This window comes from Xiphophorus hellerii, chromosome 19 (genome assembly GCF_003331165.1).
Source record: "Xiphophorus hellerii strain 12219 chromosome 19, Xiphophorus_hellerii-4.1, whole genome shotgun sequence".
In the NCBI taxonomy this organism is placed as follows: Eukaryota; Metazoa; Chordata; class Actinopteri; order Cyprinodontiformes; family Poeciliidae; genus Xiphophorus; species Xiphophorus hellerii.
Window position 1 is genome coordinate 22,206,592 of NC_045690.1, and position 21,983 is coordinate 22,228,574.

Here is a 21,983-nt window from a genome sequence, read left to right on the forward strand (position 1 = left end):
TTGGTTTTGAGAGATTACGTGCTGAACTGTTTCTCGCTTTAGCACCAGCTCCACGGAAAGAGACGTTCGTGGAATGTCTCTGGGTATAAACACATAATAATCGTCTAAAAAACAAAACAAAAAAGATGCATTGTTTTGCCATTTGATTTGGTTTTTTTGGGTGATTTTTTTTTTGTTTTTGGTGACGATTATGCAAGCCACATGTTAGAGATGCTGGAAAGAAGATTTTAATACCCTGGGACACCTCTGTCTACTTTACAATGCTGTTTCTCAAAAGGTGAGATGACGTGAGAAATTTAACCACGCGCAGAACGAGCCCAGAGGCGTACAGCAAAGGAAATGATGACGAACCGAAACGCATGTTAAACTGATTTGCATTTTCACAGCAAACGTTTGGGTAGTGCAGTAAATATCGTGTGTAGTTTGGAGTATGTAGTGATTTTATAAGTCGTGACGTCAGCAAAGTGGAAGGTAATCATGTCGTTAAGGATGCCGACTCCCAAAATGTGCACTGGAAACAGTCTTATAGGAACGGTGCCTTGCAAAAGTATTCTTACCATTTAAGGTTTTCCATATTTTTGTCACGTTACAACCGCAATCTTCAATGAATTTTAATGGGATTTCACAGGATAGATCAAAACTAAGTAGTGCATGGTTGTGAAGTGAGAGGAAAATACTACAGCAAAGTTTTTGTAGCTTTGTACAGAAACTATTTTAAAATTATGCCATGCATTTGATGCCACCTTTTGTCACAAAAATAGCTGGAACTCTTTACCTATTCTCCTTTAGAATACAGATTTACTGAATTTCATCCTCGCTTAAAAGGGGCTGAATACAAATGAATGCCACACTTTTTAGATTTTTATTTGTGAAATGTTTTTTTTGTGTGCAAGTGCCACAATTCCATTCGTTACACTATTGTGGTGTAGTTTTACTGGTCTATCAGGTTAAATCTCAGTGAAATTCATTGACGTTTGCAGTTAAAATGTGAAAACCGAGTAAAGCTCACGGAGTATGAAAACTTTTCCTAGGAACTTTCACCACTTGTCTTTAGCAGGGAAGAAGATGCAGCATATATGGTCCGACCCAAAGAATTGTCAGAATAAAAGATCTGTGGTTTGCAATATGAGGACTAAGGTTTTCACACCGTAGTCTTTGTATTTCCATATTTCTCCAAATCTTTTAAACATATATTTTGTTCTCTGGATAATAACATCAAGCGTCTCCTCCTGAAAAGCTGTATACTGGCCGGGATTGTTTGTTTATTTATTTATTTACCTGTTTTTAGGTAAATTAGTCGTCATTGGAAACATTTTTCACAATTTTACTTCTTGTGTGGCCTCTTTCTCTCCCCAAGCTTTTTGAAATATCACACCTAATTTAAAATGAGGATGTTCAATACGGTTCATTTTTATCACTCGACATGACACGTCTTAATTCAATATGGTTTCTGTATTGGCCCCTACTCTTCCCTGTATCCGCAGACATAGTAGTGGCATCGATCCCTCATCGCCATGATTGTGATCTCGTGTGTTTACAGAAATTTTCCGTAAAGTTTATTTTTCTGTCGCAAGAACGACAGATTTCTGCGAAGAGAATATATCGTCACGTGTTTCATCATTCCAGTCATAATTGGGCCCAAAGGCGTGACAGCAGACCAACATAAACGACTGCGGTGGTCTGCAGTGAGTCCTGCTTGCATTGGTTTTGTCCTCGTTGGCACAAGGTTGCACGATTTGAATCACTTTTCCTGGTCGTGCTGTTAACTTGTTGCGCTGCGTCGCTGAACAGCCGCCCCTCTCTCAGGAAGGAACTCACATGGCTTCTGGTACGACTGACTGAATCCCACAGGGAATGGGCTTAAAAGTGCAGATCAATCATTTAACTTCTTCGTGCTGCCGAGTACGCTGTATCCTCATTTACTGACATGCTTTTGTCTTATTTTTTTCCCCCCACCAGTTTACTGTGTTGCAACCTTCAATATTGTTTTTTTGGATTTTGTGAAACTGTACAGTGGTTCAGTGTTAAATCCTGGAATCTCTTTTGACACAGCAGGCCAGAGAGGTGTTGGAGATTTTTTTTTTTTTATTTGATTTGATTGTGTCTGTCAAAAAATTGTATTTCCTTCTCCTAACTCCATAAATCCCCAAAATGATGATAATTCTAGAATAAAGAGATTGACTGCAATTAGACATTGTCTTTATTTTTGTCAAATAAAACATGGTAAACATTGCATTAGCAGATATCTTAATGTTAATATGCAACCTTCTTTCGTGGCTGACCATTGTATGTTTAGAGCATCTCTATTCAAAAATCATTAGTTCATTAAAGACATTTATTTTAGATCACACAATATAATTAAGCATGGAGTTGCTAATTAAGAATCATGTTTCTGTATGTATGTTGGGAAAATTCTATTTGTTAGGTAATTTTTTTCCCTCTCCTTACAGAACCCATTTTGTAATATAATGTATTTTTTTTAGCCACCACGCTGTTTTAAAAAAAATGCCTATTTATTTATTAGCTTTTTAGATGATTATTAATAAAGTAAAGGAAATAATTAGTCCTATTTCATTCCTCGAACACCAGTAATACTAGCTTTCTTATAATCTAGTTTCTTATTGTATTATTATATTCTATTTACTATTAAAATGCGGCGTATAGCTAGCTATATATACAATTAATGTAATAATTTATGTTTCTATGTATTTATAATCCAGGACAAGAACATGTTACACAGAATACGCCCAGATGGGTTGCCAAATAGTAGTTACATCCCTCTTTAATTAGAAAGCTTAGTTGCGCTTATTTATTTTTCTTTCTGGCATCCACATAAAATTCTTGTTTGTTTCAGGATTTTTTTTGTTCATCCGTTTCTGTTCTTTCTAAAATACTACCGCCGGTTATGTTGCAACGGCAAACTACAGTGCAAAAGTTCTCAACCGGAGGTGCTCGAAAGTGTATTTATCATAAATACCTGGCAACCTAAAGGCAACCCATGGTCTTTCTTCCTCTGCGGACTCATTCGCCATTTTGATCCAGTTTTTCTGGGTGACCTACATTCGGCTAACAACCCGCAACGTAAGCAACGCTTCAATTTTCCTCGGCAAGAAAAATAGGTAAGCATGCCTAAAATATTACGTTAATGGATCTCAACATATTTTCGTGTGTTTAACGCTGTAACGTTATTTCTACTGTCAACGGCGACTGTTTTCGTACCTAACGTTAGCTCTCCTCGGCTAACTGAAAGCGACCTCGAGGCGAGTAAGAAAAAAAAAAAACGGAAGAGCAATTTTTTGCTAGAAAACCTAAGATAAATTAGTTCTAAAAAACGGAATCTTTGAAGCATGCTGTACACAAGTATTTTTTTTTTTTACCTGTTAAGTTTAGTTTTTTAGGCGACAGTAAATTTGTTAACGCGTTGCGCAGTAACAACAGGGGTTTTTCGCAGTGTTTTGTGAAGGTCTGACGGCTGATGCAGGCCCGAGATCCTTCTATGCGTTCCTTCACCATAAATGGGCAAAAGTTGTTTACACTTTTATATTAGAGGAACCAACAAAAATAACGTTTATATCTGCGCTACTTTATTTACGTTTTGACTTGCAGTAAATGTTGCGTTTGATTTTTAGACCGGTTAATCGGCTCAGAAGTGAAACGGTTTTGACCAACATCCTTGAACGGTTTTCATCGTTTTTGACTCGGAAGCTTTAAGTAAACCTGATTAAAGTTGAAAGATAATTCTTCAGGACGTAGTTATGTTGTTTTACTTTAAAATTCAACTCAAACATACTTTATTGAACCCAAAGGGAAATTAAACATCAAAGATATGTAAACATTGCGATATTTATGCGAGTGAAATACCGCGGAGGAAAGTTTTACTTTTTAATGAGTACTTTTTTGTATTGTTTAACTAATAAATTTGCATAAAATAATTGGGATGATCAAATTAACCACATTTGGATCAAAGCACAATTTGGATTTGGAGTATTCCAGTTGTAGTTTTGGTGTTAATGTTTGTCTTTTGAATTTTAAAACAACAATGCGGTCTGAAGAGGGATGTGTGCTGCTACTTTAACTGTGCCAGAGGAAAGTCAAAGGAGGAAATAACTTGTTGTTTACGTGGAGGTTTTCTCACCAAGATGGTGATTAACTTATGTTCCTGGAGAAGGGGTAAACTGTAACTACAGTTGGTGTAAGACACAACAATAACAAGATGTTCTTGTTGTATTTTCCCCACATAAAAATCGTATTATCTCGCCGTTCTCCATTGTTTGACCATTTCCCCTGTTATCTCTTTGCAGCAAGGAGCAACATGAGTAGCAGTCGCGTCTTCATCGGCCACTTGAGCACACATGCGAGAGAGAGGGACGTGGAGAAGTTCTTCAAGGGATACGGACACATAAGAGAGATCAACTTGAAAAACGGATTTGGATTTGTGGTCAGTGTGGCAAGTCCTTTTGGTACATTTTGATTTGGTTTACTCTTAAGCTTAAGGGAAATAACGCTCTCCGGTTCTTGTCAGGAATTTGATGACCACAGAGACGCCGACGACGCCGTGTATGAGCTGAACGGGAAAGAATTGTGCAGTGAAAGGTAAACCGTTTTCTCGGTCCAGGATTTCCCTGTCTTGCCACCTGTTGGGAGCTGTTTACGAGCGCAGGGTATTCTGAGTAGCTGCCAAGCAGTTAAAAGTTATCTGCTCCATGAGTCAGCAGGTTTTTCTTCTTTTATATGTTTGCGTGACCTTCCACTTTAATCCGTTGTTTACATTTTCTTCCTCAGGGTCACCATTGAGCACGCCCGCTCCAGGAGAGGCAGAGGAGGCGGCGCCCCGGGAATGGGACGTTTTGGCGGCGGCGGCAGCGGCGGCGGTGGTGGCGGCGGCGGTGGCGGCGGCTATCGCCAGTCCCGCAATACCAGAGCTAGGTAGATGAAACTCGGGTCGCCATTTTGTTTCATAAAAGTTTAAAGATGATCGTTTTCTATCTCAGTAAAACCACCATATCAAACCAGACCGTATGATTTAGAGTCTTAAAAATAAGTTAGTTGTGTATGGCTGAAACGATTAATTGTGATGAATTGATTATTTAAATATTAGTCATAACTGATTTAGTTATCAATTAATCATTAACTGCAGTGTTCGTTGTGTATATAATTCATTAAAGGAATTCTGTTATTGCATTTAAGGGAACAAAATGTTTATTTTCTTATTTAAATAAAAATGTTTGTTTTCTAAATAAAAAGGGAATTGAATTGATAATTGCATCTTTTAAAGTATTTTTTTAAAATTTTGTATAAAAAATGCTTAAGAATTTAAATGAATAAGTCTGCAAAATGTGCAAATTTTTTTTAACCGATTAATCAATTCCTAAAATAATAATTAACTGCAGGACAGTAAAAGAGCAAATGTATATTTTCCAGACTAGCTTGCTTAAAATGTGGCATATTCTAATCCTTTTGGCTGCATGGACTGGAATAAATTGTAAACGACAGCCTGTTTTTCCACAACTGACACCAATGCAAATATTGACACAATTCTTGGACAAAGAAAAAAACCACACGCACAAAAGTGAGCAAGAAATGAATGAATTGAACATAAAATTGTGCTGAAAACCAAGAAGGCTGCTGTTTGACATAGAAGTGTGTGTGTGTGTGTTTAGTTTTAAATTCAGTTTTAAACATTTCTCTGCAGGTATGGCCCTCCAATGCGAACTGATCACAGGCTAATTGTGGAGAACCTCTCGTCCCGCGTCAGCTGGCAGGTATGAGATCACATAATTACATTAACCTCAATTTACTATGACATCTTGTCACGTGATTTAATAGTAAAGTAACAGTTTCTTATTTGGCTATTATACAAGTATTCTGTTAAAAATCTACACATTTTTGTTAAATTGGCAAATGTTTTTCTTTTTTTCATTTTAGTGTATCATTTACTCCAAAAGTCATATTACTGCTGTTTAGTATTTTACTAAAAAAAAAAAAAAACATATTTCATTTTTAATAAGCAGCTCCTCTGGTATGGTTTCCTGTTTTGTATATCAGAGGTAAATAGACATCCTCCACTTGGGGGGTCAGAAGTATGTAGCGCCCTCTGCTGGTTGTTTTTTTTCTGAATAGTGTCCATCTGGTGCCTTTCCTTACACGCAGTTGCTGCCGGTCTAAAGTCTTGGCTGGTCCCCCGTAGCGGTGAAAGTGGTCTAGCGCAGGATACGGTAGCCTTAGGAGGGCCGTAGCCACAGTCTGGAGGTTCTGTGGGCTGGCGTTCCCGGCTGCAGGAACCCCCACGCCCCCCTCAAATCCACGGCCTCCCACAGTCTCTGTTGGGGCTCTTTCTGTGGCTGGTGGAGCTGGGGGGGTGTTGAGTCGGGCACACATCACACCCCCCTACTTTCTCTCTGGTGGTTCCTTACTTGAGGAGGCCGGATGCTGATGCAAGGCTGAGAGCATTTCTCGAGGGCGTTTCTCAAGGGCTTAACACTGCATTGGTTCCCATTTGCTATTTGGACAAGTGGCTCTATACTATTATCTACCTTGGTTTGGAGCGGTAAGTAGCATAAAACTCATGTGATTGGGTTTTTTATTATTATTATTCTTTTTAATAGCGGGTGGTAGAAGGGTGGAGATTTAGTCCCGAAAGGGAATCTTGTAAACAGTTGACCCCCTTTTTTAAAGTCATTTGGTAAATGTAAAAAAAAAAAGAAAAAAAAAGTCCCAACTTTTAGAAAAAGAAAATAAATAAATTTTTATCGTAAATTCAACACACAATCTGTTTATCCCACAAACTCCTACACAAATTTGACTTACAAAAGTCGAGTATTGGCATCAAATTCCTCAAACGTTTTGCCTGTTTTCTGTAAAGTGTTTCACCGTAAGGCTTAATGTGGTCTTTTAAATGAATAAGTTGAAAGCAGTAAATTTTAGTTTCTGTAGCAGAAAAGGGCAAAACCTGTCCTCAGATCATTTTTATGGCTCTCTTGTTTACACGCCCTCTAGAGTAGGATCTGATACAAATGTGTTAGAAATGGGTTACTCATGTTTCTGTTTGATGTCTTTATTTTTTTTGGTAATTTCTTAAGTTCCAGGTTCGAGAAGGCTCTCGGTGACGCTTCGTGTCTAATTCCCTTACTAAGTCAGTGTTGTACTCTTGAAATAGGACCTTAAAGACCTGATGAGAAAGGCAGGTGAAGTTACCTTTGTGGACGCACACAGACCCACTAAAAATGAAGGGTGAGTTAAGTTGTTTCACCTTTCGTTGTTGTTTTTATTATTATGTCTAAAGTATGTATGACTCACTATCGGTGTGAATGCAGGGTGGTTGAGTTTGCATCTCGTTACGATATGAAGAACGCCATCTCCAAACTGGATGGAACAGAGCTAAATGGACGCAAGTTGAAGATGTTTGAGGACAGCAGGAGGTGAGACATTTTATGTTGTCTGTTTTTTTTAAATTCTGTGGTGAAAATGTGCCCGTCGCTACATGAACGCTGTCGTTTCCGTTCCACCAACAGGAGCCGTTCTCGCAGCTACTCTCGCTCCAGGAGCCGCTCCCGGAGCAGATCCAGGAGCCGCTCCAGGAGCCGTTCCCGGAGCCGCAGCCGCAGCCGCTCCAGGAGCCGCTCCAGATCTCCCAGCCGCACCCCAGAGAAGAAGATGTCAGGAGGGAGCAAGCCTGCGGCTAATTCCCCATCCAAGTCCAAGTCTCGCTCCAAGTCTCGCTCCAAGTCTCGCTCCAAGTCTCGCTCCAAATCCCGCTCTAAATCTCGCTCCAAATCCCGCTCCAAATCCCGCTCTCCCGCTCCCGCTCAAAACGGCAAGGTTCGCTCCCGATCCCGCTCCCGATCTCGCTCGCGTTCCCGCTCCGCCTCAGCAGACAGCAAACACTAAGATGGCTGCAGCTGCAAGTCATAGGACGGATTCAGAGTAGATTTCCTAGCGAGCCTCGCCTGGCGGCTCGTGTGTTTGTTTTTACTGAAGGGGAGAGAAGAACCTTTATGTGGGGTCTTTTTGAAGGCAGGAGAAAAAAACATTTGTATAAATTTTGCTTTTTTTGAGTGCTTTTTAGTTTTGAACCTTCTTCCACTTGAGTGAAATTATTGTAAACAAAATTTAAACAATTGATTCTTCTGACCCCTTCATATGAATGGCCATACCCATTATCTGCTTACTGTCCCTCACTGGATTTACTTTGTTTCCCAATCTTTGTGGGAATACCATCGATTCCCTTAAACTGTTGAGAATATAAAAGTATCGATTTGGTCTTAAACGTCGATCATTCTTCTGATGAGGCACCTATCTGTGTTTGAAATTCATTCCTTTGATATTTGAACATGAGAGCAGTTCAGCTGGGGATTTAGACTTTTTTTTTTTTTTGTTTCTCAAAGTGTGGCTATCTTAAATTTAGTTTTCCTAAGCATCTTTAGTCAGTGCTTTCACTGATGTCTTTACGTTTTCTTCTGGGAATCGGGAGTCTGACACAAGTTTGCTTGTAAATGTTGCATATTTAGATGCTGATGAATCTATATATTGTAATTTTTTTTTTCTTTTGTTTACTACGTGTGTTTTAAAAAAACTGCACACAACGTTTGCATTTTCAACTCAAGTCTTTCATTAACTGTGAAATGTATCAATCCCTCTGTCCTACACTTATTGTGCAGTACAAATGCAAACAAAGTTCACTTTCTTTTTGCTTTGTTATAAAAATAATAAACTTCAGTGTACTAAAAAAAAAAAAAGTCTTCGGCTTCATATTGTCACGTTTTTACTAAAAAATATATCCTAATTCAAATCACTTTGGCTGGGACTGATTCAAAGACTTGAATGTTTCAGGAAACAACTTCAGATAATACAAAAAAAGTAAAAAATTTCATTTTTTTCAGGAAATATTTGTGTTTTCTTATTGCAAATCGGAGATAAATCTCGCTTCAGCCGTTTTGAAGGGAAGCTCAGATGGGTCCGGTTTCAGTGGGTCATCATTGGAAATGACCTGAAAAGTAACCAGACTGGGTAAGTAAATGCCAGCGAATAATCTCTATTGAAGGAAAATTTAGTTCTAAAAGTCATTTCTAAATGTGGGAACAAAATGTTCTGACTCATATTAGAAAGACGCACTGAAACTCCACTCAAATGTTCCGCACCTAAGAATAAAACTAAACATCTTCCTCTGGCGAGATCTTGCATAGATTTCTTCTCGTCCTTCATTGTACATTAAATGGCCATTGTTGACAAACCACGACAATAATCTGTGGATTAAGATAGTAACAGCTAATCCGACCACACATAGTAATCCTTGAAGAGATTATGTCCATGTATGAGAACCTGAAAGGCAGTTAGAGCTGAACATATACGATCGAAAATGAAATATTTTAAGGTCAAAAATAACTACTTTTTAGTTGTTTTTTTTTCCCCCACTGCAATGATTATGATCACCACAGGGTGGCAGCACTCGATTGCGTTAATGTGTGAGCAACCTTGACGGCTTTCCAAATGAGCTGTTCTGTTTACACTATCACAAAGTCATTTGAGGCAGGAAATGTTTTTGAAACGAAGAGATTTGGTTGATCAAAACTGATCCAAGTAAATAGAAAAAAATAAAGAAATAAAAGTTAAAACTCTTCTTCCAGGACAGCACAGGACATTAGTTTTAACTCTTCAAAACGGTTGCTTTAAATCATGAGAGGCATAAACGAAATAACTATACTTTAAAAGGTGGTTTGCTTACATATTTTAATTGTATCTCTAGTGTTTGTTTTTCAGCTTTAGGGAAGTAATCCATAATCTACAGTAGATATTCAGCATACGCAGCTATTCATTACATACAGTTTAACATGGCAGGTGAAAATAAGATGGATCAACAAACAGCCACTCACTGCAGTATAGAGGTTACTATTCACCACTTCACTGTTGGGACAAATGGGACCATTTCTTTTATCATATATGATAGTCAAATTGGGGGGAAATATAGTAGAAAGTAATAAGGTACACTGGATGGACATTTTTCTGCAGAATCACTCCTTGTAATCCCACCCTGTCCTCTGAGCCAGAGAGCTTTTACTACCAGCCAGCGCTGCATATCCCTATAGACAAGCATATGACGGGTGTTTAGTGCTCCGCTTACTTGGAGCAGTGCTTCTGGTATGAACAAATGTTTGACACTACTAGCTTTCTTTAGCTATCTATCGGCATATTGTCGCCTGTTTGGTTAAATAATCTCACCGGATTTCTCGCCTGTTTCTGGCATTTTTACTTCTGACCTGGAAGCCATTTTATGTTGGAATTTTGAGTGCTGAGATTTCACTACAACCCCGACCCTTTTCCAATATGGATGTTACATCACATGTATAAAACATAGTGAAGGTTGTAGCAACAAGCACTTTATCTTTGGTATGATACATCTAACTGTGAACATGTTCCTTCGTTGTTTGTGCAGTTTTATCAGCTCATGTCGCTAATATTAGTTAGCCTATTCGCTGAACAATTAGGAAATCATGACAGATTTCCAACTTGATCATAAGTGGAATCTAATCCTACTTCTTTACACAGCTATAACAGTTAGTTACCATGGAGACTGAACAGAATTTTTTTTGCTGACCAAGCAGTCACAATGACGCATTTCGTGCGTCGCTTCAAGTTCGACGTGTGAGCACCTTGAGTGCAGATGCTGGATATTTTGTTCTATGAACCCTTAGCTTTTTCTTTATCTTGAATATGTTTATCTGTATTTGTTTTTTCTTGAGGCAGAACAAATGAGGCATAACTCTGTCGTTATACAGTGTGTCTGCGAATAAAGTTTAAAAAAACAACATCCGCCCCCTCTCCCTCCCCCTCACCCAACAGACTTCTTGTGGCTTTGACGTGAAGCTGTGATGTCACTCATCCTGTCTTTGTATTCCCAGATTCCACAGAGAAATTCATTTGCAGTCTTCAATCGCACACAGAAATCAACGATGGCCGGACAAAATTTATTGCTGGAGAAAGTGGACATTTTGGAGAAGAGCTGCTGGAAGCTTAAGGAAGACAACAAGCAGCTTCAGAAAACTGTTGAACATCTGAGGCAGAAAATTGAGAAATTGTCTCGCAAAAAAACAACCAGTTGAGGCTCGGGCATCTGGTCAGGATGCCTCCTGGACGCCTCCCTGGTGAGGTGCTCCGGGCACGTCCCACCGGGAGGAGGCCCCGGGGAAGACCCAGGACACGCTGGAGGGACGATGTCTCTCGGCTGGCCTGGGAACGCCTCGGGATTCCCCCGGAAGAGCTGGAAGAAGTGGCCGGGGAGAACTGACTGAGTTATAGGATGAAGTACGACAGAAAACAAAAATCATATCAGAAAAAGATGAGTAGTGAAGGAATGGGTGAGTTAGAAAAGTGGATGGAGGAGCTAAAAAGAGAGAAGAAGGCAATCAGAAAAGTTAGGATAAAACAGGAGAGCAAAGAAGGATGAAGCAGATCAGGCAGCAGAGCAGCGAGGAGCTCAAGGAGGAGTTATAAGAAAAAAGCAACCAAATACAGAAAGGAAATTTAATAAAGAAGGTTTTTCAAGATATAGAGTATAGATAAATAAATAAATGTCTAAGTAGATAGATAAACAAAATAAAAAAAAAGTATTATCTAAAAGCTGGAAAGAAAAGTAGGTATAGTTAAAGAAGGCAAGGTGTAAGTGAGTTAAAGAGGATGAAAGGATGATTTGAAAATTAGAATGATAATTGTGTTTAAGGTTCATAGCAGTTTGAAAGAACGTAATGATTGAAAATAGAAAATAGATCTTAGAGAGAAACAGCTAAAAATGCTTTGCATGATCCTAAGGATGTTTATGAAATACGAGTAATAATTATATAGAATTGAGAACTTAAAATATTAGATAAGAATGTTAATTATTCCTCCTAGGCTGAGAAGGATGTAGAAAAATAGAATAAATTACAAATGAGTTACAGTGGGAGCATTTTATTGGAATGAGAATCAAGATAGAGAAATATTATTAAATCTATAGGATTTATTGATTACTGATTCAGTGAAACTAGATGAAACTCTCTTGGTAAATAGAAATTGATCCAACAAAGGAAGTTTTGGTGAATTTATGAGATTTGTGGTAAAAGGATACTTTAGCTTAATTTGAAACATTTAGCTGAAGAAGGCCACAAAGTTAGCAAGAACAAACTCCAAATGTGCAAAGAAGAGGTGAAATATTTAGGACACAGATGATTGAAAGGTCATTTTATGACCTCAGTGTTGGTTCAGCAGCATGGAGATAAAATGAAAAGAAATAGGAGAGAATGTTGCAAATAAAAATAAGAAAATAAAAATAAGCAGAGAAAAGCAACAGGTTTGTTAAGATCAGACAACAAAGTGCAATTATGACATATTCTATGGTAAGAATGTTAAGATGAAAAGAACAATGAGACTCCAGCAAAGGAGCTGGAACCGTAGAAACCCAGACAACAGCTCAGCAGGAAAGAACAGGCAGCTGTAATGCAAATCATTCTCTCTCCCATCATTTAAAGTACCTCCTGACAAAATATCAGAATATAAGTTACAATTTTAGTAGTGGAACAACAAAAGGTACAAAAATTAAAACGAGATGAAACTAAAACATATCTCATGATACAAGTGCCAAATCCTAATAAAGCAGTAGAAGAATCAGGAGTTTCTCCTGAAATCCTCATCATCTCTCTTTCCTGCCATAAGATCATCCTCCTCCAAGAGGTGAGAGGAAGTTCATGAAAGGAGGGAGTGAGGATTGTTTTGTGGTCTATCTGACAGTAGAGAAGTCATTATCATCGCATAAGGCAGGATTTTGATGTAGTTTTAGTTTTCTAAATTCAGAGAACAGTTTTCTCTTTAGAGTGGCTTGTTTAAGTAAGCAACTGATTTATGAGTAATGAAATAATATGGGAAGTTTTAAACGTTTCACAACTGCAAGGAAAATAATAATTTGGTATTGTGATGCCTTGAGTGGACGTCCAGAGAGGTTGACAAGCAAGTATTAAGGTGCCAACCTGAACATTATCCAGCTGAAGACCTCAGTTTAGGCTTTGATGAGAAAAGAGCAGCTCTCTTCTCATCAAAGCCTAAATTGAGGTCTTCAGCTGGATATTAGAGAAGATCTCTGAGGTTGTTCTGGTTACCTCTGAATCCTGGGAAGAAGCTAAAGATTAGGAAACCGTGAAGTGAATCTGTAAACATTTAAGTTCTGCAATGAGCTAACACATTATGTTATGGAATTCCACCAACTATAAATCATTAAAGATTAGAAACGAATGATGGGGTTTTAGGGATATAATATGGACTGTTTTGGGAAAATAGAGTCATCTTGACAGTTCCTAGCGTTTCGCGCATCTGGTTTCACAAAGTCTATATGGAGGCGCGTCGACGTCAGACGTGTCAGCTCTAGCCGTTGTTTTCCGCTGGAATCGTGCCGCGTTAGACGCTCGAAAAGCTCCGCAAACGGCCCTCGATGCGACTCCACATAGACTTAAAAACGCACCATTAGGCAATTCCCCTGCTGGTTTGCAGTCCTATTTATTAGACTGCGTAGTTATAAACATCCCTCTAAATGTCAGCTCCCCTTTATTAGTCATCCACATTTCATACAGTGCAATTCCGTATGAAATATGTTCGGCTTTAACATTCACCAGGGAATTTATTTTGAAGTGTGGGACAGCGCAGACCAGGCTTTCTTCCTCGCGTCGCAGTGACAGTCTTGAGCTAAGCCTCTCCCACCACCGCTGCGCACGAGCCACCCGTCATACCCAGGACAGCGTGCCGGGCACAACAAGCTCCGCGCTCGAGCTGCTCAATCCCGCCGCCGTAGTTCCCTCCCCGGCTACAGAGGACCCCCACGGCGACCCGCCTGGCTCCGCTCGGACAGAGAAATGAGCTCGGCGTCCGACGACCACACGTTATTTACGTGAGCGCGTGACGACAGTTTCTTCGCGGAAACACGCACATTACCACCTCACACACACACACACACACACACACACGCCGACAGACGACCCGCGCGCCGGTTCTGCTGTTTACCAACCGACCAGCTCGGTGTCAGGACTGTCCCACCCGCCCGTGCCGACAACCATGGCGGAGAGGAGCGGCAGGCTGAGTTTCCCCGGGAGCGGGGCTCTCAACCGACCGGTGCCCATGAACCTGTTCGCAACGTGGGAGATAGACGGATCCTCCCCGAACTGTATCCCGAGGTAAGGCGCTGCATGCATGGCAGGGCTCTGTCCTTGATGTGTGTGTGTGTGAGCGTGTGTGTGTGTGTGTGTGTGTGTGTGTGTTCAAAGTTTAAAGCTCCCGTTTGCAGCGCAGGCTGTGTCATCAGTGAGCGCGCTAACACTGCAGCCGCAGCGACCCTGCTGTCTCATCATGCCCACTGGATGCCCATGCAGGCCCTTCCTCAGCTGCCTGCAGCACCGAGCTGAGGCGTGTGCAGAGAAAAGGCGTGAAAACTCCTCAGTGCAGCTGTATGGGTTCATAGGTGGGGGATTCTGCAGGCATCACGGTCAGCCTGTTGGGAAAATCACACTACTGCGAGTTTTAGTGCTCCAATTTGATGCAGTTTACATTCACATGAGCCAAAAATGCCAAATTAAAGCACCGAATGTTTTCATGATGAAGTCGTTGTTGCACCAGTTGTTAACAAAATGCTTCCCACATGGTCTTCTTGTTTTAACCTCCTGCGGTTTTTACTGCATGCCTCAGAATCTGTCTCCAGACAGATTCACAGCTGAGGTGCCGGAAACAACTGCTCTCCGATTGTCTTTGTTTGTTTATTTATTTTGTTTTTTTATTTATTCATGCATGAAAACTTTTCGCTCAAACCTATAGCCAAGAGAAGCTTCTGCAGGTTAGAAGATAAAAGAGAAATCGGTAAATTGATGATATGATCGATTCGCCTGCCGCACCGAGATTTGCTTCTCACGCGTATCAAATTTGTTGTGTCTAATAAAATGGCACGTTTTGTTTTTCTTGATCAGAGTTGTGCTTCTTTGTGGTCATATTCTTCAGCATACTTGAGAAGTTCATCTGTGAAAGATCGGGTTAATATTTAAGAAAAAAGTTTTCATTTCATTCATGTCCTTCTCTGTCATCATAAAGCAAAGTAACCCGCCTTGTAACATGTTTATAGTCTGCAGACGTATTAACAGTCTTGTTCTCTGATCTTGTAATTTTGCTTTGCCTGCTGAAACCATCTGAATCCTCGAACGCGACATAAATAATTCAACTCGCAATGTGTTTATTGCATTAGACCGTTGATGATGCCAGAGCTTGTTATTGCTTTAAATCACCTTATGCTCAAGTAATTAAACTCCATCTACTGCCCTAAAATCAGAGTCAAAACCTTATTAGTCGAGGTCAGAACGACCTCCTCCTGTCTGACTTAAGAAAAAAAAGAAGCCTTAATTAATGTGGGAATTTGGGTGTGTGTTTTTAATTATTATTATTAAATTTTTTTTCCAAAGTGATGACTCCCTCTTCTCGGCTCCCCCCCCCTCTATCCTCTTAATTTAATGCCTTCAACGGACAGCCCATCGCGTGGCTTTTAGCTGAAACGAGACCAATTCATTTCCAGGAACAGCGTGGCTGTGATATCATTCAGCAGACCGGATGAGCAGATGAAATGCCTCTGTAACTAAAACAGACGCGCTCGCTCCTCGGCAGCCTGTCGGCAGCCGCGTTACTTCACGGCCCAGTCGGCTCACGCTCTCATTTCGTCCACCGGGCCGCTTCGGTTAGGAGCAGACAGTGAGAAGTTGTCGCTGCTGTTGTCTTTTCCCGAAAGGCTGCAGCCTCGTATTGAGTTCTGTCGGTCAGAGTGGAGGCCGCGGGATCCCAGCTTGTTGACCCAGTGGCACAACCACAGTCTGGTCCTCAGTCAAGCTGGATTCACTGGTTTTTGCGTCTTTTGCTGCAAAACTGTTCAGTTTGGATCGTATCAGGGTGACGCTTGCGGCTGTTTTCAGTTGTTTGACTTTCTAGGCTGTAGGCACAAACTCAAGGCCCCGGGTGCCAAATTTGGCCCGCCGTAGCTTTTCATTTGGCCCTCTAGACTCCAAAATTACATCAATAAGTCCCTCCAGTTTTTCACAAATGTGCAAAATTCAAAATGAACACATCTCCACATTTCGTTCTGATTTTACTGCAAGTTTTCTCAAGATTGGTCTAAAACATTGAGTTTAAGTGACTGCTGCCTCAGCCTTTCATGATGCCAACGTATAGTCCACAATAAAAAGTCACATTTAACAAATATCACAAAAATTCCTTACAAAGATTTCTAAGTTGGCGCCACAAGATCTGTAATTATGATTGCAAAAAACCACTAAAAAATCTCAAACTCTTGAAGGATCGGCTATTGATATTTATTTGGTTTCCTCAATGTATTCTGGCACAGCCGGCCCTTTAAGAACATTCAGATTTTTTATGTGGCTCAAAACGGAAATGAGTTTGACACTGCTGCACTAGAGCAACACAAAACAGTGAGTAATAGTAATTTATTGATTGCTCTTTTTTAATGCAGCGCCCCCTGAAGGAACGCTTTGTTAAACCATTGGCTTCGAGTCTTTTTGCTCTTCCATTTGTGTGCGTCCAGAGTTTGACCTTTTACCTCATTCTTCTTCATAAAACAGCTCGAGTTCAGTCAGACTGGATGGGGAGCATATGTTGACGTCAGGTCTCAAGTGTTGTCACAGATTGGCCCAGTCAAAGTAAAGATGTCAGATACAATCAAGAATCTAACACACGTTCTGACCATGGCTGTTTGTAGGGTCAGTCTAGGAAAGTACACCTGTAAATCCTGTCTTTAACGTCGTTCATCTTCATCTTCGTTGCGATCGCAACTACATAATTATTTTCCCCTTGTAAAGAATCTTTGAGTTTCTTTAAAAGCTTTGTGAGTTTGATGTACTATTATTATTTTTATTATTTTTGTAAATTCACTGCATGACTTTCACCAGTCATCGCAACTTTGGACCAAATCTGCCCAATCACCTTGATGGTTTTTTTTGTTGTTGTTTTTGTATTTCCTTCTTTTCTCACCAATCACTGCAACTCGGCTGAATTTTGACCAATCCGCTTAGCCGCCTTCTGATTTAACTTCCTGTTTCCTGGAAGTTGACAGCATGTGTGACGCTAAACGATAGCTTTTGCCTTTCTTTTGTTCTTGGTTTGTTTTTGGAAAAAAACATTTTGAGATGTTTTCCTTAGGATTTGTTTCTACTGTGCCAGCAGTTCATGTTAACTTTAATGACCAACATGGAGTTCTTTTGCACTTTGACGACTCCTCGGAACATGGTTTGATTTGTATTAAGTTTGCTGTTTCAAGAAGCGACTTGAATTAAAAATCCAGTCCTTTCCGGGGATTTGTTTTTTAATGGGAAAAGTAAACCGTCAGAAAAGTCTCAACTTTTTGGAAAAGGTGTTGCAAAATCAGCCATTTTAAGTCTGCAACAATCCCCCCAAAGAACTTCACAACGTCCTGTAGGGACTGAACGCCGTGTTTCACTGTGGCATCTGTCTTTGTTCTTCTGTTCGGGGTGATGTGGAGTGTTTGTTTTCCGCCACACGAGTGTTTTGCATGTAAAGTTTAAGTTTGGTCTCATGTGACCAGAGCGCCTTCTCCCACATGTTGGTCGTCAGTCTTGGTAGCTTCTCATTTTCGGATCAGAAGTGAGTAACGGTAAACGACCGGTGTCGTTTTTTTGGGGGGTTTTTTTTACATTTGCGATTGCAATGTGAGAAAACGTGGAAAGGTTTGAATAGTTCTGTACGACGACGAACAACCACCTCCTTACTGCAGTGCAGTGAAGTCACCGGAGGATTTTACAGCCTATAAATCGGTGGAAAAACAAACTGCTGCTGCGTTTGACGTTTTAATGTGATTTATTCAAATGTGGCTCAATGTTGTGAACATTTTGTATTTTATCCTAAGCCATTTTTCTGGAAGCACCTCAGAACAGGGATGGCGTTCTTGGTGGCGTATTTATTCGCTGAAGATTTGCTTCAATAATTGAAAGACTTCGACGGGGTTTGATTGTGTCGTTGGAACGGCTGATGAGATATTTCCATCCGTGTTGTATAGAAAACGGAAAAGGAAACAAAGAGGTGAACAAAAATGGGATGGATAAAAAGTTACTTTGCACTGCGACCACAAACTTTAATCGCTTACTGAAATGTTATGTCAGTGGTGTCCAAACATTTGGCAGATTTAAACTGAAAAAGCCACAAAATTAATTCAGTTTGTGGCTTACATAAATGAGTGTATTTTGATTTGTCTCAAAAATGAACAGTTTTTTAAATGAAATATAAATCCTCAAAGATGAAAAACACAAAAAAAGACTTCCTACTGTTTACCTTATTAGAAGAAAAACAGACCATTTCCAAATTTTTGGGGTCATCGTTTTGTTTTCTAGTGTCATTTTTCCCTTCTTGACTTGTGGTCGGCGGGGCCGATCAAAGTCATTTCAAAGGCCACAAATGGCCCCTGGGCCACACTTTGGACCTCCCCGTGTTATGTGATAATCCAACACAAAAAAGCTGGAAATTGTGAAGCTGCTCGAGTGCAACCTTTGATACTTTCATTCAATCTGATATAGCTAGATTTATTTTGTGAAAGAAAATTTTAACTCAACTTTTTTTTTTTACTATGTCAGATTTATGCCGCAAGTCGACTTATCGCACAAAATCCCTCTAAGTTTATGAAAAAACAATGTCAAGTGGAATCAAAAGATCTGCGCCGCACCGCTGCAGTGTCTGGAACAGAATTTGCACGAACGTGTCATTTCTTCAGCAATAAAATCCTCTTTTCTCTGACATTGAGTAAAGGCCCATTAATTTGGATCAGCCAGCTTTCATTTTGATGATTACGGCTCGTAATGAAACAAAAAGTGTTAAAAGTGCCTGCAGGCGTGAAAAATGACGGATTAGTGTGCTTTTTCATCTGTTTTCAGAAACCTTGCCCAGATTGATATTAGTATCCAAACTGATGGGACTTTTGCTGCCGCTTCACGAATGTTTTGAGTCGTAGAGCAACTGCAACCTTTACAACTCCAAGAGCCAATTTTGCCCTCAGTCCACCTAAATTACGCTCGTTTAGAGTTGCAAGTGTTGCTTGAAATTTAAAAAAAAAATAAAAAGACAATTTATAATTTTGGATAAATAGCTACTGTAGGAAATGTGTTATTTTGTGCAACAACCACCATTTTATTTCTAGTTTTAGGTTGTAAAATAAGGCAAAACATACAGGTTTTGTAAAATCTTCGATGGAATGTAGATATTGGTGGAAAATAATGGAGAGAAAAAAGGCACACAATTTCCAACCTAATGTAAAGAAAACTACAGGCACATCTCAGTTAATCCGAATATGTGCTTTCTGATGAGACCAGTTGTTCAGACTAAAAGTAGCTTTTTGTAAATGGAAACCTTTCAGCAGGTAATAAATATACTTTTCATTAAGCCTACGTTTCTGTATTCAAAATGTTTGTTGTTGGTCTGATGTAATATCAAAATCTAAATTGTCATGTTTTCATTCACTGTAAGCAGAAAATCCCCACCGTTAACAGAAAGAAAGGCTTAGAAACATCAGTTTGTGTTGAATTGATCAATATAATGCTCTTAACTAGGGCTTTACAATAAATTGATAACGATGCATATCGCGATACAGACGTGATCAATATCAATGAATAATACTTCTGGTAGAATATTCAATAATTTCATTGAACTTTGATCCTGAACCGCACAGCATTCTGGGGAATGTAAGTAGAGGAAACGCTTTAGCTGCTCAACCTCTCTCAGCCTAGCTAAGCTAGGTTGGTGGTATCGACTAACTCACTCACTCTTTGGTTACCTAGCAACAACCTATTGAGTGACCCACAGTTTCATGTTTCACCACTGTGCCCCAAAACGGCATAAACATGTAAAACGACACAAAGTGAAAACTGTAGAGAAGTCACGCCGAAACTCAGATGTTTGGCAGTATTCCAGATATTTAAAACAAACAAACAAAAAAATCAATTATTATCAATATCGGCTGATATGAAATGCTGATATCTCGATACGTTTTTCAGCCATATCGTCCAGCCCTGCTTTTCACTTAGAGTTACTGACATAAATTAACTTTTCAATAACATTCCAATTTATTAAGATGCGCTTGTGTATCTAAAAAAAAAAAAAAAATCACTGGTACTTTTTTTGAGACGTTTTATTCTGTTCATTGCAAATACTCCAACTGCTCAAATCTACTTTTTGTTATTATGCGTGTATTTAGAAACATTTATCTATTATTTTTAGCCAAGATTATTAAGTGCCACTGTTTGCCTCTCCATCAGACTTGTGTGAGTCATGTGGAAGCGCGCTGCTCACCTGGTGCCATCTTGTTAAAGCCGGTCGCCGTGGCGCGGCGGTCTCCCAGGTCCGGGACTGTTGGGGTGGGAGGCTTAACGATGTGCTGCCTCTGCACAGATCTCACGTTTCCCAGAGTCACGCTGGGACACGTGCCGCCACACGCTGAGGACGCTTCATAATTACCTGCCAATAAGGGCGGGAGTGTGTGTGTGGGGGTGTGTGTGTGTTGGTGTGTGTGTGTGTGTGTGTGTGCGTGTGCGTATGGGTGTGTGTGTGTGGGTGGGTGTGTGTGTGTGTGTGTGTGTGTGTGTGTGGTGCGGGGGTCTTAATCTACCTTAATGGTTTCTGGGTTGAGGACCAGTGATCTCAGAGCAGTTTTAGATGTTAGAACCAGGCGCTAATGAGATCTCTGGTCTGTCTTTGAGGAGAAATGCAGAAATAGAAGGAAAAATCACTACCAGAGATAAACTTACTCATATATACTTTAGTAACTTTCTGGAAAACGTATACCGGTACTTTTAGGAGTCCTTTCACTATGTTGTACTTTCACTTGATTATAAAGTATTGCTGCTCTGGCATTTTTACTTTGATGCTTGCTGCTGACATGTTGATTCATATGCGTCGTTCTAATTCAAATAAGTATAAATCCATAAATAAATAAAATACAAAAATTTCGATATATATTTTGGTCTGTCTGATGATGTAATTTTTTAATATGAAATGGTGTTTTGATCAGTTACTCACGTCTCCTTTTTACCAAATACATTTTTTTACTCTTATTTGAGTCATTTCTTGGACAGCTACTTTTTACTTCAGTAAAAGCTATACTGAGGTAGTGCTACTCTAACTTGAATTTCCATCAGGTCCTTATCATCAGTGGTCTTCCTGAGAGTCTCGTCTGAGACACTGTGAGCGTCAGTGTGAAAGCTATCGTTAAGCTGCGTCACTTCTCCTTCAGAGACGTCTAAATTAGCATTCTCCTTGGCTTTTTATGGCTGCGGCCCTCTCATTCTGTTCACATAATTGCACCCAATTCCTTCAGATGGACATTTCCACGAAAGACCTTGTTTCCCCCCCGCTTACGCAATCAGACTCTCCTTTCCTCGCAGTTCGCCCGCTGAAGTCTCTCAGCTCTTGAAAACCCCTAGAGCGACGAGCTGCGCTTCATAATAGCGTCTCTGAAGTGGGCATCAGTTGCATTTTTCTTTTTTTTCCCTCGCTCTCTCTGTTTGCCCGTCAGCCCACAGGCGAGAGAGGCTAAGTGCTGCCAGATACGGGGCCAATTTCAGAGACAGAGGCGGATTGAACGGGCCCTCGGGTGGCAGCTGGAGCCCGTAGGCTGTCGTATTTGGGCCTGTTGGAGGCGAGAGTGCTGAGATGTCGCTTTGAGCGGCGGGGAGACACTTGCTCTTTTGTGCCCCGGGCTGCCGGGTAGTCACACTGCGGGAATTTAGAGTAGGACGGACGGGGGGCTGTGAAAGCGTCCCATTGTTTCATGTTCCCTTTGTGGCTTTTGTTGTCCTGCAGTCCAGGCCTTGTTCCGTACCGATGTTTGTAAGTTTGCTTTATTTCGCCGTGGCCCCACAAAAGCACTCAGAAGCCTAGAACCTTATTTAAAAGTACAAATTATTATTTTTTTAAATCTAGGAGGT

General features: G+C 40.2%; 2 protein-coding genes across 5 annotated transcripts in view; both read left to right on the top strand.

Moving 5' to 3' along the window:
- The first annotated feature begins 2,966 nt into the window (after positions 1-2,966).
- srsf5a (serine and arginine rich splicing factor 5a) lies at positions 2,967-8,720 on the top strand. Its single transcript, XM_032548042.1, has 8 exons — positions 2,967-3,119; positions 4,302-4,438; positions 4,523-4,593; positions 4,783-4,926; positions 5,693-5,762; positions 7,157-7,230; positions 7,314-7,418; positions 7,512-8,720. Exons 2-8 carry the CDS (start codon positions 4,313-4,315, stop codon positions 7,885-7,887), a joined length of 966 nt encoding a protein of 321 aa, XP_032403933.1. The 5' UTR covers positions 2,967-3,119; positions 4,302-4,312; the 3' UTR covers positions 7,888-8,720.
- A 4,383-nt stretch (positions 8,721-13,103) lies between these two features.
- pacs2 (phosphofurin acidic cluster sorting protein 2) overlaps positions 13,104-21,983 on the top strand; it is a 69,430-nt gene continuing 60,550 nt past the window's right edge. The window contains exon 1 of one of the 4 annotated variants that reach the window (XM_032548034.1): positions 13,104-14,186. In XM_032548034.1, the coding sequence (XP_032403925.1) occupies positions 14,068-14,186 (119 nt within the window). In that variant the 5' untranslated portion in view covers positions 13,104-14,067. The remainder of the gene's footprint in view (positions 14,187-21,983) is intronic. The other 3 variants (XM_032548033.1, XM_032548035.1, XM_032548036.1) reach the window with 3 other exon arrangements.